The 19,062-nt window shown below is 39.3% G+C and overlaps 1 protein-coding gene across 2 annotated transcripts in view; it reads right to left on the reverse strand.

The window, feature by feature from the left end:
- Positions 1–6,219: 6,219 nt before the first annotated feature.
- Positions 6,220–19,062, reverse strand: part of PPP4R2 (protein phosphatase 4 regulatory subunit 2) — a 32,341-nt gene continuing 19,498 nt past the window's right edge. For both annotated transcript variants that reach the window (XM_075005102.1, XM_075005103.1), the window contains 6 exons: positions 15,258–15,351; positions 13,218–13,255; positions 11,657–11,731; positions 11,178–11,321; positions 10,150–10,421; positions 6,220–7,961 (listed from right to left, as the gene is read on the reverse strand). In XM_075005102.1, the coding sequence (XP_074861203.1) occupies positions 7,648–7,961; positions 10,150–10,421; positions 11,178–11,321; positions 11,657–11,731; positions 13,218–13,255; positions 15,258–15,351 (937 nt within the window). In that variant the 3' untranslated portion in view covers positions 6,220–7,647. The remainder of the gene's footprint in view (positions 7,962–10,149; positions 10,422–11,177; positions 11,322–11,656; positions 11,732–13,217; positions 13,256–15,257; positions 15,352–19,062) is intronic.

Genomic DNA, 19,062 nt, shown 5'->3' on the forward strand with positions numbered 1-19,062 from the left:
AGGACAGTTCCCTTCCAAACCACCATTCAACCAGAAGATCCTTTGCCCCTCTCAGGCTGCGTTTCCTGCCCTTCACTCTGGGGACTGCAGATTTCCTTCTTTTATCCTGTGACTGACACTGCCACCCAGGGCTTTTTTTTCCTGGAGGCCCCCTTCCTAGTTCCCATTGCTTCCCACACTTCAGGGCTCTGGAAACTTCTCATGGAGTTCTCTCTGGGCCTCCCACAGGAGCCTAACCCTCTCTCTATAGTAGTCTCCAGCCTGACTTCACCAGGAGCTTCCCAGAGAGGGAATTCCTCCTTTTCCTTCTATAGTTTCCCTCTGTAATTTCCCTCTGGAGTCCCCCCAGCCTCCCAGTGTTTTCACAACTGAGATGGTGAATTTTAACTAAGCCACCAGATCAGGATCTGCTGGAGGTTAACTGCTACATCATAGGAAAGGCTAAGCCTGACTCCCCTCAAAGGGCGAGTTTGCCTGTGGCAATTCCCTACTTTGATAAGTCAATTCCTTGCTAGCTTCATTAAATTGATGTTTACATGCACAGAGTGCATGAAGGCTGCCCACATACAGAGTAACACCAAAATTGCCAAGAGTGGAAAATACATCTGTCACCCAGTGTGCTAGTTGTATCACTGAGTCTGGCTGCCTGCCCTCTGGGATGTCCCACCACCCTCTCCTGCTGGGCCAGAAGCTCTGGTCTCGGTCTCCTCCAGCCAAGGCACAGAGTTGGAGTAATAGTTCCCCCCAGCACAGCAACACAGGTGAACCAAGAGCACTCAGCTAGAAAGCCGCTGACAGCCCCAAGGAACATAGCCCCAAAGGAGGACCAAAACCCCAAACAAATCCATCTTACTTTGTGTAAAAGTGGTTGCTCCTCCACAGGTAACAATTACATTGGGTTTGATTATAAACAAAAAAGTTTTTATTAAATATAAAAAGTAGGATTTAAGTGATTGCGAGTGAAAACAGACAGATCAAAGTAAATTGCTAAGCCAAAATAAACAAAAGAAGCCTAATACACCAAGAGAAATTGTTTCGAAGTATATTCCTTTCCCTTTCTTCCTGTTCCAGGTAAAATACTTCAAGGCAGAGTTGATATTTCTCTGACGTGCACATGCAGTTCTGTCTTTAAAGTTCTTTAGTTTGGGGTTTCTTCATATGTGTCCTCTTATGGCAGGGAGGCAATTTCAAAAGCCAAAAGAACAGAAAAGCCCGATTGCTTTTCATTCCTTAAATAGACTTTTCTCCACAGCAGGAACCCTTTGGTTAAGCTCCCAATCTCCATGGAAAAATACCAAATTCAAGATGGATTCCAGTATCAGGTGGCATGTTCACATGTGTTTCTAGGACCAACCACAGTTTAGGCATACAGGAAAAAACAAAACCATGTACAGATCACTACCTCAAGCCTCTGGCTATAAAGTTTTCAGACTATCACTAATGGCCCTCATTAGCACATTTAGGATTATAAATAGGTCCACAGTTCATATTTCTAACTTCACATATAGGAAATATACATGCACAAATAGAATATGAACATTCATAAATTGTAACTTTAAAAATGTTACATGAAGCTGAAAGCATCTTTGAGTTATCCATATTCATATGGCAATTTTCATAAAGCATGGGAGACCCTGGACACCAACAGTTATATTTACTCCATTCACCATGAAGACAAGCTCTTAAAGAATCAGGGCACAAATCTGAAATTTCCCCCAGACATAAGCATTACTAAACCAAGAACTGCCCTCATCTACTTCTCAATGGGATTTTTTAAAAACCAATCAGTTCTAGAGAGAAAGCTCTGAAATGCCCTCATCCTAAGATCTCCTTACATAACATTGGAAGTTTCCTCCCACCCTTGGTATAGTTCAGTCTCTGTTCCTGATTTAATCACTTTCTTTCCAAAACCATCAGTCACAATGTCCAGATAAAGGTGATACACAGGACCCGGCGGCCATGTCTACACTAGCCCCAAACTTCAAAATGGCCACGCAAATGGCCATTTCGAAGTTTACTAATGAAGCACTGAAATGCATATTCAGTGCTTCATTAGCATGCGGGCGGCTGCAGCGCTTCAAAATTGACACGGCTTGCCACCGCGCGTCTCGTCCTGATGGGGCTCCTTTTCGAAAGGACCCCGCCTACTTCGAAGTCCCCTTATTCCTAGGAGCAGATGGGAATAAGGGGACTTCGAAGTAGGCAGGGTCCTTTCAAAAAGAAGCCCTTCCGGGATGAGCCGCATCAATTTCAAAGCGCTGCGGCTGCCTGCATGCTAATGAAGTGCTGACTATGCATTTCAGTGCTTCATTAGTAAACTTCGAAATGGCCATTTGTGTGGCCATTTCAAAGTTTGGGGCTAGTGTAGACACAGCCAGCATGTTGTATCACAGCACAGTACACATGGGGGCTGCATCTACACTAGCAAGTTCTTTTAAAAGATTTTTCAAAAGAAGGGAGTGTCTACACACAAGAAGTGTTCTTTCTAAAGTAAATTGAATGTGGTGCTCCTTTCAAAAATCACCGTTCCTTTCCTGTTTCAGGTGATGCGCCCCCTTTCAAAAGCTTTGTTTGAAAAGAAAATGTGTGTAGGCACTCCACAGGGACCTTCTTTTGAAAGAACAGTTCATTTTTGATCCCCGGCCTATTCTTTCTAAAGAGTAGGGGCTGTGTGGATGCTCTCTGTCAAAAAAGCAGATCACTTTTGATTTGCTTTTTAGTGTGTGGATGCACTCTTTCAAAAGAAGCTCTTTTGGAAGAGATCTTCCAGAACAGCTTCTTTGGAAAGATCTCTGTAGTGTAGACAGAGTTGGGGTGAGTGGTGACGAGACTCAACTGTCTGACTCAGAGATTGATAGCTGGTAGGAGAGAGGAGAAACCCGAGGCTACCAGAGACCCACTCCCTTCCTTATAAACAGTAACTTCTCAAAATCTCACCCACCAAGCCTAGTCACTATTTCCCCTCCCCCAGAATCAGTTCTATGAATTCTCTCAAACACTCATTCCACCACACACCAAGAAAACATATGCATTTTCAGTGCAAGAGAGTGACTAATTTGGAGTCTGTTAGTCCCTTTCAGCTAACAATTTTTTTATTACAAAGATTCTTGACCAACAAGGTTTGCATTCTAGTCACACCAACACACACAGTATGTATTAGCCCCAGCCAGCTCCCAAAGCAACACTGCTCTCCTTGATTTTCCCTACTGTAGGTGGAACCCCCTCCTGAGCTCCACTCCCAAAATCAGGCAGCTGTGCCTCTTTTTGAACTGATTTGGTAATATACAAGGGCTGAGTAAAAAGAGCATTGATTGTCCCCATTCACAATAATGGAGCTATGAACATTTGGTTTTACTTTTTTTAAACAGTTGAAATACTCTCCTTGAACAGTTGGACAATCAAATATGAAAGGCATGTTCAGTATTATGCAATGGGAATAAATAGTTGCACAAGTGTAACAATAGTCCTTACTCTCTGGAGAGAAAATTTAAAAAGCTGGGGAGGGTAAAGAATCATTTTAACAGGTCTGAAAACAGTATTTATGTTTCTTTTAATATAAAATATCTTCTAACAATAAGCCAAGACAGCTTACCAATGGCAGCTACTAAGAGCTCAAGGATCATTAAATGCTAATTTCCTAATGTATCAATTACAGAAGACATAGGCTTAATATTGGGCTGAACCACTGCTAAATTTCTCATTTCATTTACGAGCTTTGGGGTGTCCCAGCAATTCTAAGTTTAGCCACAGAATACATGCAAGGAAACTAGCAGGCTTTTTAAAATGAACGTCTAAAGAATTAGATAGATTCCCTTTCACAACTAATAAGGAGCCAAACATTCCTTTTCACTAAACAAAGATAAAACTGCCTGTCTCCTACAAACGAAGGTATGACCAACTGCAAGATGTGGACAATTGCCTGGAGTTACTTCACAAAAGTGAGAAAGCTCTTGTTTTGAAGATTCTTGCAAGGGATGCCCTCTCATTCTTTGGTACCAGAGCCATTAAAGGAGACTACAATGTTGTGAGTTTTGATCATTGGAGTCACAGTGCAGCACTTGCTTGGATCTCTAGAGCTACTGAACTTCCTGAACTTTGCAACATTACAAAAAAAAAAAAAAAAATCTTAGCGATTAACACAGATGAAGAAATACAAGTTTCAGGTGTATGGTTTCATACATCTACACCAGATGACAGCTGAATGCAGTTCCAAGTCCACTTCCAAATTACCAAGTACTCCCAGCTAAATATTTAGATAGCTAAATGGCTTTGTGTTGCATATTGAGGAAATTTAGGCATTGATAAACATATTTTGGATATGCATTTTTACCCTGCCCATCAAGATTAATAGTGGATTGTAGGGGATTATTTAAATCCAACTTGTACTCCGTGCTGTATATGCACAGGACAGACTCTCCCAGATCTTAGAATTTAAAACAGATGTGTATGTGTGTTTTGTATTTTTGTGCTGGGTAATCTAAAGAAGAGCATAACTGAAGGGTTCAGGTCTTATGACCTCTGTGAAATAAGGTGCAATACATCATGTCTCATTCTGTAAAACAAGTTGTTCATATAGGCCCTCTAGTTCTGGAATTATACATGTACAATACTGAAGCTGTGAGCACACAAAAGCACTCCATCAGATGAATAACATTCAGCCTACTGTCCAGGGCCTGGATCCTGAGGTGATGGGCACCTAAAATTTCCATTATGTGCTTCAAATTGTTATTTTCAAATGTCAATTCCAAATTTTAATACAGTGGAGGAATTTCATTTCTGCCATTGACCAGAGAAACTAAAGGGTGGTCCATCTTCAGCTTTTCCATAGTACAGTATTAATATTTGTAGCATGAACACGCTTTAACAAAACTGTATGCTATAAATGCCACAGCAGTTAGATCTAAGTTTTAATAGCATTACATAATATTCAGACATTCTAATTAAAAAAGGTTCTTTAATTAGCAATGTAGCTTTCAGAGTGGTGTGTCATGATATGCACCTTTTTTTTTTTTTTTTTTTTTTTTTTTTATGAACGTTGCCTCTGTGGCTTTAGTATGAGAGACTAACACTCATTCAAAAACTAGTACTCCTAGAATACTGGCTACTCCTTGTAAGTGAGGGTAGACCATAAGATTGATTTTTTTTTTTTAAAAAGAGATGGCACATGCAGCTACATGCTTAATTCATACATGTAAATACTAAAAGTGTACAAAATATATGCAGTTATGTTTTGTAGGTATTCATCTCTTCTAAAAATCAAGCTTTAAGTGAGAGTACACATAATTACATGCATTTTTAATGGTAGGAAACAGACTATCTATCCAATCATACACAGATCAGACTATGCCTCTGCTTTGGAACCACTGAATACCAATTGCTAGCATGTACAGAACCTAAGCAACATTGCACTTACCTGTGCTATTTCGTAATTAATGGTTTAAATGCAGAAATATTTAAAAGCAATCAACACCTACTGTGTGAAGTTTATTCAAACTTGAGTTTAGTCTTTCATGGTAAAAAAAGCAAATTTGCTGATTTACAAGGGGGAATTCAGGTCTCAAAGTTATTGAAGCAAGTTTTTTAATAGTTCTGCAACATTAGGTGTTGCTAAAATAAACATATCAAAAGGTCACAGGTGCTTAAAGAATAGATTTATTGACAATATTTTCACAAATACACATACTAAAGAAAAATTCAAAAATCTCTAATTTTTAAAAAAATGAAGTTTTGTTCTCATTGGCGAAATTTCAAAAAGAAAATCAAAAAAAAAAGTTAGGTGCCCTCATGTTATGTCACTTTTGAAATATTTTACTAATCCAACATTTTGGTTTAGACTTTTCATTTTTATAATGCATATCCAACCCGTTTAGTACAAAAAGAAAGAAAAACTGTTTGATTTCCATTCTGTCTAGTGAATACTAATCAACAGGCATTTTGTCTGTTTTTAAACAAGCCTTTCCCCTGAATACATTGTCTGCTTTGACCCTGATGGCCAAGAAAGTCAGTAAGTAGTACATTACCTTACAAATATACCAACTGAGCCAAATTACTCTAGTATTATTCAAAAAGCTGTGATTCCCCAACCATACATATATAAAGTATGCCACATTGTGCAAGAAACTGTTAGCATGCATTTTTGGAGGTCGTTTTTGAACTTCAGGAATCTGAACTTCAACTAAAAATGGAATCCTTATAGTGTGATAAAAATGTACTCAAAAGTTTTATAACATTAATATTTATTGCTTTATATGAATACTGTATTGAAAGCCCAAGCATTCAGTTTACACACAGAAATTATACAATTATATACCATTCCACAATGGCAGTGAACACTCATTACAATCTACAAAAACCTACTTTACAGAAATTTAAAAACTCTACATATCAAAAAGGTACAGTTGAAGAAACAGGTATAAATTTGGCAGCCAGTAATTGTGACCAGGAGGTTGCAGACTGCATGTCTTTAAATATGGGATATGAAAATATTGTGAGTTTAAAGCAGTAGTTGTGCTTTGAGCTGGTTTTAAAGAAAACAAAAAACTGACTGTCAAAGTAGCATGTTCAAAAATATTTAGTTCACTTCCAAAATGTTATACAAATTATGGTGATTTCTATGCATCCCTAAAACATTTAGTCATTTAGCTCAGGTACATAACTAAGGTAATATATTAATTCTTCCGTTACAGGTGTATCATAGCAATGTTATTTGCATACATTTGAATAATTTCAAAAAACTCCTTGGGAATATTCACAATGCTCAAGAAGCTCTCAAAAGCAAGTAGGTGTCCAATTTTTCTGAAATATTCTGTTATCACGTGTGCCGATGTTCCATTTACAACAGCTTAAGATCAAGTTTGATTACTTTGTTCTCAACAGAAAGCACATTATTTCATAAATAAATGAAATCCTTTTACTCAGGCACCTCAGAAGTGTTGTAGTCTGAACAGTTTTCTTGGAATGTGTTTAACCTGGTGTTTCCAACAATGCTAGGATTTCCAGTGTTCCATAGGGGCCAGATTTTATTTGGTTTATTAAGAGGCAAAAAACTGCCTTGAGAGGTGAACCCAGTCTTTTCCAATAGAAAAAAGCGTACACTGTATTCATCTTTTTAGAAACAGAAAAATATAACATTTCCCGTTAGAATAGAGAGAGGTGTGTAAAGTAACATTTTAAACACAATTTAAGATTCCATAGTATGTAGTCAAATAAAAGTCTGGAAACCAGCATGAAGCCCTATAATTCACATGTTAATGTTGACACTGTAACCAAAATATGAAATAACTGCTATAGCTGTCAGAGAAAGACAAGACAGTAAGCTTTCTTGCATACATAACTAAATGTCGTAATCTCCAAAAAAGTTGTCAAAATTATAATTACCTTCCAGTTTAAAAACTTTTATTCTAAATAAAAAAACTATACACAAACCACTGAGTTGACCAAACCGAAAAGTCAGCGGTAAGCAGGACCTGAAGGAGTATTCACAGTTCTTAACATGTATGACTCTTTCAGGGTTCAATCCATGGAGAAGTTTATTTTACAACCTGCTTCTCTTGTAAAACTAAAGGTCCACTTTATTACATAAAATTATTTTTACAGTGTAAAACCAGAGCCTTATGGAAAATACTGCATCTAAGTGTATTTAAATTATTAGTCTTGCTCCATTGGTTCTTCTGCAGCTTCTGTGGCTTCATCACCGTTTTCCATAGGGGTCTCTGAGGAAGTTTCAGCAGTTTCATTGGCATATGATCCTAATTCTTCAGTTTCATTGCAGCCAGATCCTCTAATGACAGATCCACTATTTTCACTGTCTTCAGAATGTAAAACCTTCTTTACTTGCGACTGGTCAGATTCCTCCATTTGATTATTCTCCTCAGAGATCTCTTCATTCACAGTTAAGGATTCAATGTCTTTTTCTTTATCTTCTCTTTCGGGAGCAACATCTCTTGGGGACATGAAGGACTCTGAAAGTATATGCATTATTTAGATTAACAGTGCATTCTTTTTAAACAAGTCAACAATAGTACTAAGTGTTTGAATCCCCAAATAATAGGAAACAGATTTACAGTAAGGTCTCAGAGTACGCGAGAGTTCCGTTCCACGCACACTCACGTATACCCAGATTTTGGGTAAGTGGGTGCCCAGCTTTTTCCTGGGCAGAACACATGTTCTGAAGCCAAAAAGCAGCAGACAGGTAAGTCCTGGACTGGGGGTGGCAGCTGGGGAGAGTTAAGCCTGGGGTGGGTTAGGGGTGGAGTCGAGCGTGGGTGGTGAGCTGGGCTGCAGGGGGGTGTGGAGTTGAGCTGGAACCAGAGCCATGCGTGGGTGGTGAGCTGGCTGTGGGGGTTGCACAGGAGCTGTGTGGGGCGGGGGTGGCTGGCTTGCTGGGTGGGCGGCTTGTGAGCCAGGGGGGTTTGCAGCAGAGCGGGGGGGGGCGGGGAGAGGGGACATGAGCAAGTAGCTTGTGAGCTGGGGGGGTTGCACCGGTGCCCCAGTGGAAGGGAGGCAGGCAGGTGGCTTGTGAGCCAGCAAGGGGGTTGTACCGGAGGCCAAGTGGGCAGGGGGATGAGCAGGCAGCTTGTGAGCCAAGGGGGTTGCACTGGAGCCACGGGGGGAGGGAGGTGGGCAGCTTGTGAGCCGGCAGGGGGGTTGCAATGGAGCCACGTGGGGTGGCTTGAATCAGAGCCACTTGTGGGCAGTTTAAACTGGGCCAGTGGCTGTGGGGTGAGCTGGAGCCACGCGAGAGTGGTGGTAAGCCAGACCCAGGCATGGGCACGCGGGGTGAGCCAGAGCTGCGTGGGGGTGGTAAGTGGAGCTGTGGGGGAGCTGCTCTGGGGCCATGCAGAGCTGAGGGAGGTTGAGCCAGGCCAGGGGGAGCGACAAGTGGAACTGGAAATCACGGTACATGGTTTACAATAGGAATTGGGGTCGGTGTAAGAGCGGGGTCACATCCTCTGAGTTCGTGTACTCTGAGACCTTACTGTATTATATTAAAATACAGTACTCTGTTTTTTCCTCTGTAGAAAAGTGAGTCGATGTAAATTTTAAACTCTGGAGCACCTTAACTATACTTAAAGTTACCAGCTTCCACACCACAGTCTATACAGTATTTCAGTTAGAAACGAATGCAGTGTGACACCATTGAACCATGTGACTTTATATAGGGAAGTTCTTCAATGATGAATGTGCTTTGCTTACTTCCCCACATTCCCATTGTGTTCTAAGGGTAGCCAATCTTTTTCATATTAGTTTGGGGCTGGCCAACCAGTTAGGGACTAAGAGCCATGGACAGAGTGCAAAGAGCCACATACTTATTTATACTCATCTACCGACCAACCAACAAAAATATATATTATGTGGCTCAATGCCCTCCCCATATCCCCCAGAGCCAGCCCCCTCAAGGCCCTACAACTAAATGCCCGCCCCCTCCCCAAGAGCAAGGCACCCCCAGCCCTCCCCTCTCTAACTCAGTCCTCTCCCTGCCCTGGCTCTAAGCTGTTGCCAGCAACTCACTGGAGCCACCACTGCCACACATTTCCCCACCAAGTGCTGGGGCATGGGTGCAGAGTAGCGTATGGCACTCCCAGCACACGGCTCTGAGGAGCCACATTTAATGGCTCAAAGAGCCACATGTGAGCCATGGGCTAGGCACCCCTGTATTAGTTGGGCATAAGACTGAAAAAAGTGTGCAGCAAAAATTACATCTAGCAGGACATTTTGCCAACTAAGCTGTTACTCTTGAATGTAGGAAATCAGAACAGAAGAATATCTGCAGTAAACCATGATATATATTACTGCCTAGAAGACACTGGCATGAATTTCCATTTCTTTACTCTGGACTAGTGCCAACTTCGTAGCCCTTTGGGTAGAACTCAGCTTTACAACAACTCACATGGTTGTGCTTTTTGTTCCTCAATTACCACAAACTGGACTTAAGAGGATTCTTTTTCTTGAGGCTGAGCATCACTCAGCAATTTATACCTCTCTCAAACAGCGGCTGGTAGCAAGTCCACAGCCTAACTCTTAAGAATAGTCCCACTGGAGCCAGACCTTCTAAAGAGAAGGAAGGTCCCAGAACAGAACTGGATACAACCTAGAGGATTTCCCTGTCCCTAGAAAATTGTTACATATATATGGGTAAATCTGAAATACCTTCTTCCTCTTCCTCTGTACAGTGCTGTCTGGCACAGCTAGTATTTTTTTCTTTATCCTGAGATGTAGAAGAAGATGTTTCAGTCTCTTCTGCCATGACTGAAGAGACTTCACTGGAGGCAGTTTGGTTAGCTGTCTCTCTTGCTTCCCCTTCTTTTTCAAATTTAAGTCTTTTTATCTCATGTCCCTCTGCTTCCACAGGATCGTCTTCAGGGTGCTTATTTTTTACAGGGCTGCCTTGAGTACCTTCTGATTCAGATGCTGGTGATTCACTGTAAGACCCAAAGAAGTCATGCCTCAGTATCAAAATACATTCCATGTCTTGCCTCATTTCTCCTCCTTCCTGACATCAGAGATGAATACAATGCACGTGGGAGGTGGTTACTTGCAAGGTTTTATTCTCCATGAGATGTCCTATACAGTAGAACTCAGTCTGGTCATTATTGGGCCACGTCCAGATTTACTAAGTTTTCAGGCATCAGACCACACTATCTGCCAGCAAATTGAAATGAGTTGCATAATTGGGCTAATGTATGGTGGGTCTGGATTATGGTTTATTATAATTTGAGGAAAGGCAGATCTATAAGTAACAAGCATTTATGATTTTTAAATGTACTGGTTTTCATGCACCATTCTGGCAGTAGTTAAATGTGAAAAACGTAGGATCCCCTCAATGCGACATTACTAATTTTTCAGTCACTCTTACTCGATATCTATACAATCAGAAAAGAGCTGGCCTACTATAAATGTATAAAAACTCAGCAAGTAGAACTGAGAAATATCTTCAACTAGACAGAATTCTATTACAGAGTCACAGTCCAACACAAATCTTCACTTTGGTATATTAAGTCAAACAAGAAGGAGCAAGTATATATCTAATAGGGCTGAGTATTTACCACAATCCTTTTCAAATGTTGTCTCTTACTGCACAGCTGAGCCTTACCAAAAAGATATGTTTTAAAAATATTTAAAAAACTGTAAGATATGAAAATAATGAAATATTTGATTATGTATTATTCCACACAAACCTGTGGGTTTTTTCTTCCTTTTGCTGCAAGTTTGATTCTTTATTATCTGCGCTGTCAGGCAAACCATTTGTTGTCATAGGAGTTGACAAGGAAACCTTTGGTCGATTTACTGGTCTGGGAGTTCCAGGACCATTTATATTAGATCTAAAAAATAAAATTAATTTTTAATCCTTTTAAACTAAACAATTAAAATACATTAGAGTCAGAAATCTTTGAAAAGGAACCTGTTAGTATATTTTCATTTTCAAAGCTGAATTATTTAGCTCAAAATCCAATAAATCCCATCATGCAAAATCTGTCAAATCCACCTCTATATGAACTGAATTAAAAAAATATTTTAACATGTCAGTGGCATTCTGTAATACACTACTGTAGGACAATGTCTGGGCCAGTCTGCTTCCACAGTCATAAAACATTTCCTTCATCCTATCGTATTCCCCACCCAAGTACATGTTGCCTCTTGACACTACTCAACTTACCTCTCTGAATAACCTGGTGAGTTTCCTGGAAACATAACACCGTTCATCCTGTTTAAACTATTGGAATTATTTTTCCTATGAGAAATTAAAAACACACACAAAATTTAAGGCTCCTTAGTCCACAGACGATCTTAAGAACATTTATTTGTTAAAAGTAGTTACAGACTACTAGATTTAAATTTAAAACACAGGGTAGAAGATATTAACTAAATTGACTTCAATGGCCATCAAGTAGCTAATTAAGTGGATTGTCATCTGCCTTTGCTGCTTATGCCTTGAATATCTTGACATCCTCTAATTCCTTTAGAGGATAAAATAAAAGGCATAATTTATCTTCAGTGTGACTTTACACATATTTGAAGTGAAGCATATGCATAAAGATTTGCTGGATTTGGGCTCTAGATTTTAAACTTTAGACAGAAACTGCATCTACTAGATATGTGAAATGCCAAGAGTGACTATGGGATAGATACAATAAATAAAACCACCACAACCACGAGCCTTCAGTTCCCCCTTAGACTTCCTTTGGAGGACAAAACTCTCCCTCACAGAACAAGTGCTCATACAGCAAGAATAACTTCAGATCCCACACTAGGTGCAATATGTGCTATCATTAACTGTTACAATAGGGCAAAACACTTATTCTGATACTTAGTCTTGCCTCAAGGCAAGGGATTAGAATACATGATCTCTCAAGGTACTTGCCAGGCCCACATTCTTAAGATTCGACAACTTATTTTAAAGTAATCAGATTTGAAGAACTTGTTTCTGTGCTTTACCTACTTTCTTCAAATTAGCACAGTGCTGGGGGGCTCTTTTGGTCCAGTTGAGAATGAAGCTTTTGTAGATCTAAGGAGACAGACTAAGGCTGAAGATAATTTGGGCATTCCTCTTCTAGATAACTCAACTGGCTCTACAAGCCACTAGGCACTTTAGGAACACTAAAACCACCTACTGTAGGGCAATCCTGAAAGTAGTGACAATCCTCTCTTGAAATGAGATTTGAAAGGCAGGAATCTATATTCTGTTGCATTCAGTTCAAATAAGTGTTAATCTCTGAACCTCTCACTTTTGCTTCAATGTTAGTTTTTAAAAAGACTCAGCCTCTACTTTTGTGCCCTCACTAGGCACCACTTTGTGTGCCAAGTTGCTCTTCAGAGCAGATTTTCGTAGCAAGAATTAGTTATTGAAGAGAAAAAGTTTATTACTATAAGAGCAGGGATGATGCTATTCTAGTAGTCACTGTTTTATGCACTTGTGTATTGCTTGGTATTAAACTGTGTCTAGTTTTTTCTCAGAAGCTTGTTTTCCATCCCAAATTTACTATAGAGGCAGAACAGTGAGCAATACATGCCTGCAGTATACCTTTACTTTTTTTGTAATGCAAAGTCTAGGAGATTTTGAAGGGCATTTGTTTAACCCATTGACATGGTAGCTGAACTTTTGTAGTACATCTTTTTCCTTCTCAAAGGGATACACCATTTCTTCCCGCAATATGGAGAACAAAAAAAATCTAATATAATCCTAATCTTTAAATAGTTGAAATTAAGTTTATGCTTACTCTGAAGATGGGTATACACAGCTGACAACCATTACATTCTGCAATACAAAAAAAAGTATTTAGATGCAAAAAAAAAGTTTCTGATCCTTAAAGAACATGTGAACTTGAAGATTTACACATAACAGTTGGATTTTATTTACAAAATCTAGCTGATACAATTAACATTCTCTGCAGAATGTTATTTTGACTTCAGAATAATCTAACACCACCTTCAAAGTAATTTTTACATCAAACAATGTTAAAGGTGCTTTGTTATTGTGAAGAATACAAACCAAACAAGATTTCCAACATACTGCAATTACCAATATGCTACAGTAGAGGTCAAAGCAACTGAAACTATATTTTGATGAGGTTTGTCACTTTGATGGTTCTAATTACATTAAACCAATACTCCACATGGAACTGTGAAAATCTCAAGATGCTGCCAGTCAGTGGTAGGTACTAGCCCCAGCAGAGCTTCAGTAGTGCTACAGCAACCCTCAGAATTTCAAAGAAAAAGAACACCAAAGAAACCTCAGTGTGCAAAAAGCCCAAGAGAGCATTTTCTGATTTCAGAAAAAAAGGGTTGATCATTATTTGAAAAATAGTTTGTGCATATTCAAGTATTATTCCAATACTGGTTTTAATATGCATTTTAAGAACCACACTACATGGATTTCTGAATTAGCCTATTAAGATAACATGAAGTGCTAAATATTACAGTATGTGTGTTGGCTGCTACTAATTACAGCACAAGACAGGGTCCAACAACATGAAAATCTTTCAATGGAATATCAACACAGACAGTTAGGTACTGATCACTTTTCTAATAAAGGTATCTAAATGCAGTGGATTCAAGGTAAGTGTCTGACTGCTCCTGCTCCCCCATCATGAAGTCAGACTGCAAAATACACACAAAGCAAGGCCAAGATTTTAAACTTGAATGCCTAAATCTGTAACTTACAATTTCAAATATCCTCTGAATGTGAATAAATGTACCAATGTCTTAGTCTGGACCTTACATAACGCTCTATTCATTTCAGTCAGGTTTTGATCACAAGCCACATGTTTAATAAATTAAACACAAGTGTACACACAATGGGGATAAACAGTACTACAACTAAAAAAATGGACTGAGTACAGGTTGAACCTCTCTGGTCTGGCAGGACCACAGATGTTGCCAAACCAGAGAGTCCCAGCCACAGGGACAATAAGTGACAAGGAGTGCTGCCAGCTGAAGCAGGGCCTTCTGGAGTGGCCTGACCTCCCTGGTCCAGCAAACTCACTCCTTCAGGACAGCTCAGGCCCTAAAGGTGCCAGGCCAGGGAGGTCCAAACTGTACATAATTTTTCTCCCACTGCTGAACACTACATCTGCTTTACTAGATTAAAAACTTAATAGATGAGGGCTATAAATCTACCATGAAACCAGTCACGTGTACCACTGGCAGAACCGTTACAGGTCAGCAGCAGTATAAGGCCCTAATCCATGCTGACTTACACATGCCCTAATAATAACTGGGCCCTCCCCAAGGAAACAATTTTGACATAAATTCTGCAACTATTTCTTCATACTTTTGGAAAACATTCTATATAACACTGTAACACAAGTTCAGTAGTCACGTAATAAAGGTGCTAAAAATGTGCTAAAATATTGAAGAGAGCTGAAAACAGAAATCTCTCCTTCAGTTTTTGAGTCTGATTCAAACCCAAAAGAAAGGAAAAAACTGCCCAGATCTTATAACTTGTGTGGTTGTACCCAATCATATCATATCCCTCAGTCATTTGGTGGTGACAGCTCAGAAGAGCAAGCAATATTATACCCTATATAAATTGCAATACTGGAGCACTACGAACTGATTAACAGACAGCTTTAATCCTGAAATTTATTTGCTTTTGGGTCAAAAATATTTTAGAATAGCTTTTTGCAGATTTTCTTAAAAAAAATTAACCAAATGGGGAGTTGCAATTACAATGAAACCAATGAAAATTTGGGAGATATTTAAATATTACATAGTTATAGTTACAATTTAGCTCCAATGCCCCTGAAAGAGGAACATACCTTTTCCACTCCTCTAAGAAACTTGTCTGTTCCTGTGTAATTCCTCCTAGGATCTGTCAGCAACTCACAAAGTCGCTGAATAGTAAAGGGGATACTGCAATGAAATACAAATAGAACAATGTAAAATGGAACTTGTAACAATGTAAAATGTGTAAAAGGCTGCTAAGAAGCATCAGCAGGCCGAACAGGTTCAGAGCTAATGAAATTTTACTGGAAGCTTGGTGTAAAAGGGTAGTTGCCATCCTCTGCACTTAGAGGGGTTAACTCCCAGATCACGTAAACAATCTCACTAGGTCTAATTGAGCTAGCCTGCTAAAATGGTAGAGCAGCCATAGGAGCTCAGCTAGATGCCCTAACTACATGGACATGTACCTTGATGTAGCTAGTCCATGCCACCACTTGTTGAGTCCCAGAATATTGAATCTACGCTAACATTTTTAGCAAGTAGGTCAGTTAGGCCAGATCTATACTAAAGGGCAAGGCTGAATTAAGATAAGCAACTCCAGCTGCCTTAGTTATATTGCTGGAATCGACATACCTTAATTCGATCTTCTCCACAGTGAAGACATTCCTCCAGAGATAGTGCCATTATGTCTACGAAAGCTGACAATCACACCTTTAGCTCACCGTGTGTAGACACAGATTTAATCTCTAGTTTACATTTGTCATTTTGCATGAATGCTTAGAAAAAACACAGCACAACCTTTTGGGGAATAGATCCTTTGCCATACTTTGAACTAAAATGCAAAAGACACCATTCCAAAAATCTCAATTCAGTAAGCACACAGTATTCAATAAGTTACATGTAGATTTCAATTCAGGAAATAAAAAAAAAAAAAAAAAAAAAATCAAATCACAGTTTAAGATTACATTTATGGGTAAATTATGGGGGTAATATGTGAAACAGCACCAGTAAAAATGTTTCAAAACAAATAATGATTCACACTCCTAGATCTGGCAAAAATAAAGTGATTCTTAAGACTTTCTTTACAGTTCATAAAAATACAGCTAGTTATAATTCAGAAAAATACAGTATCTACCCAGTCAGCTCTGCTGATATATCCACATCTACATAAAAATTTAGTTTTCCTGTTGTATCAAATTATGACAGGGCTAGATACTCAAGTATTTCGTTCATACAGCTGTGTCCTCTATATAGCAATTCCATAATTGATTTCACACAAACACTGGTAAGAGTAACTGAAATTTCATTTTAGCAATCAATAAAAGATGAAACACTTAAGGTTAGCCTATCCTACATGCATGTCCCATAATAATATTTATATATTTACAGTATAGCTATTTACACATTTATCAGCATCTAACAAAATATTTTGACTTACAGTACAGGAATACAGTACTGCTTTATAAGCATTATACTAACTGATGTTGAAATCATTACACCTGAAACACAAGGTGCTTACTACAATGTGAATAAGAATTACATTTTAATACATTTAGGAAATTGTAAAAATTACACCACAACAGTTTGCACACACAACATGATTTCATACCTATTACAGAATGGTTACAACTCTTACTCACAATTAGAGTGCTAACAGTTATAAGAAAAAAAACTCAAGTTTGCAATGGGTAAGTTACACAAGCTAGAAGAGCCTGTGTTATGCCTATTTCATCAAATAAAAATGGGTCTCTCAAACGCACAGGGCTGATTTTTCACTAATATTCCTGTTTAGTCAGGAGGGACCATTTTCAACCCAGGAGATTGGTTACTAGCATTATTTCTATTGGAAAGTCCTCAAAGACCCATGCTTTTCCTATAAATATCCAGACTAAATATCAGAGGGGTACCCGAGTTAGTCTGTATCTTCCCGATCAACAAGAAGTCCTGTGGCACCTTATAAACTAAGATATTTTGGAGCATAAGCTTTCATGGGCAAAGACCAGCTTCGTCAGATGACTAAATATCACCGAGTTACCGTGTTTTGCAGATTCTACTGTGGATTAGGATACAGTATATAAACCATAACCTGAAACAACTAAGACCGTGGTGTCCAATATGCTTCCCATTCGCCACATGCGTCAAATAGGGCCCCTGTATGCGGTGAAATGAGGCTCAGTAAAGTCACACGTATGAAGTGCCCTTCTGGCTGCTCTGTGCACACGATGACACCCACCCCCCCACGGCCCCATGGTGGGACACGTGCCTGGCAGCAACAGTACAATCTCTGCATGTTTCCCTAGCACAGTTCCTTCTGCCCTGGTGCAGCCCTGCTCAGAGCTGCTCACCTCCTTTGTCCTTGGTGCAGCTCCAGGGCCTTCAGCTGGGAGCTGCATGGCTTCTGCTGCCCTGGTGCATCCGTGGCCCAGCACAGCATGTCTCCTACAACCCCATTGGCCCTGGCTCCAGTGAATTGCCGGAATATACAGCGAGAGGTGGGGAGGCAGCAAATATGCAGGCATCATAACCACAAGTGTGGCAATCCTTGCATTATTGTTGGACTCCACTGAACTAAGAGGTATGCTTTAAGACAGGACCTAGCAGAAATCCTTACCACCAACATATCTACCTCCAAAACACATCAACTGTAGTGTGGATTAATCAATATTCATCATTATCACACGACTAAACCAAGGCAATTTCATCTTTATTTCACTCCTGAATAAAGAGTGAAACTCTTACAGGTGAATCTTTGTAGATCAGTAAATAGCTCTCTCAGGTGGTAGAGAATTAATGCATGCACGGCTTGCTACAGGATCTGACACAGCAAGAGGACCAGAATATTCCCAAAACAGACCTTTACTGCACATTTCTTTTGTGCCATAAAAGAAATTCACTTGAAAGTGGGAATTGAGTGAATTTTACCCATCTAAATTAAGTGTCTGACCTTCTCTGACTACTATGGTCCAAAATGATTTTTACTGTTTTCTAACTTGGTTCCCTATACAGTTTGGCAAAAATGAGCTTAGGTAATCCTTTCAGTTCAATGTACTCAATGACAATGTCCTTCAGCCTGCGAGGGTTCCCTTCCTGTTAATATCACTCTAAACATATTTGCTATGGATTAAAGTCATACCTGGTCTTTCATCAACTTTTGGCCAAGGCGTTTATTGACTTTACTCGCAGAGATGCCAAACCAGAAAACCTCAGCCATATGCCAATTCCTCAGTTTGTCCCCTTTCTCAGTAGTCAGTCTCTCTGCCAATCTTGCTAAGTGCTCAGATGCATAAAGAGGTAATACTATTTGTTGAGCACTTTTTGGAGGTTGTGGGAAGGCAAAGAACCGCACTAGACTACCAAAGGTTTTAACAGCTGATCTTTAAACATTGTAAAACCAAATCGCCTATCTCCTTAAACATCCTTGTACACATCCATAACTTAAGTCGTGGTATATAAAAACATGAAGACAACAAGTAGAATCGTGTTAGTTTTTAATAGGAGACATTTAGGATACAATTAGAAAGACTAATATACACTAAGTTCATGAAACTCAGATTCAGCTTACTTTGGTGAGATCAAAGCCCACAAATTCTAACTTTAAGTTAATTTTAACCTATATTAATAAACTTTGTTCTGGCCCAACAGCAGCTCTGGGCCCTTTAAATCATCTATAAAATAGTGAACTTTGTTTAATGCACAGCAGTTGACACAAAATATTGTACGTAGTATGTGCTTAACAAGAAACTGACAACACTGAGTTACTGGTTTTTATTTTTATTTTTTTTAAACCAGCAGGCTTCCAGTGGCAATCCCATCTCAGCTATAGTAAACTATGAAAAAGTACATATTATAGACATTTTAAAGGTGTGGCTTTAAACTAAATTTAATTATAATCAGTGCAGC

The sequence above is a fragment of the Carettochelys insculpta genome, chromosome 11, assembly GCF_033958435.1.
Source record: "Carettochelys insculpta isolate YL-2023 chromosome 11, ASM3395843v1, whole genome shotgun sequence".
Lineage (NCBI taxonomy): Eukaryota > Metazoa > Chordata > Testudines > Carettochelyidae > Carettochelys > Carettochelys insculpta.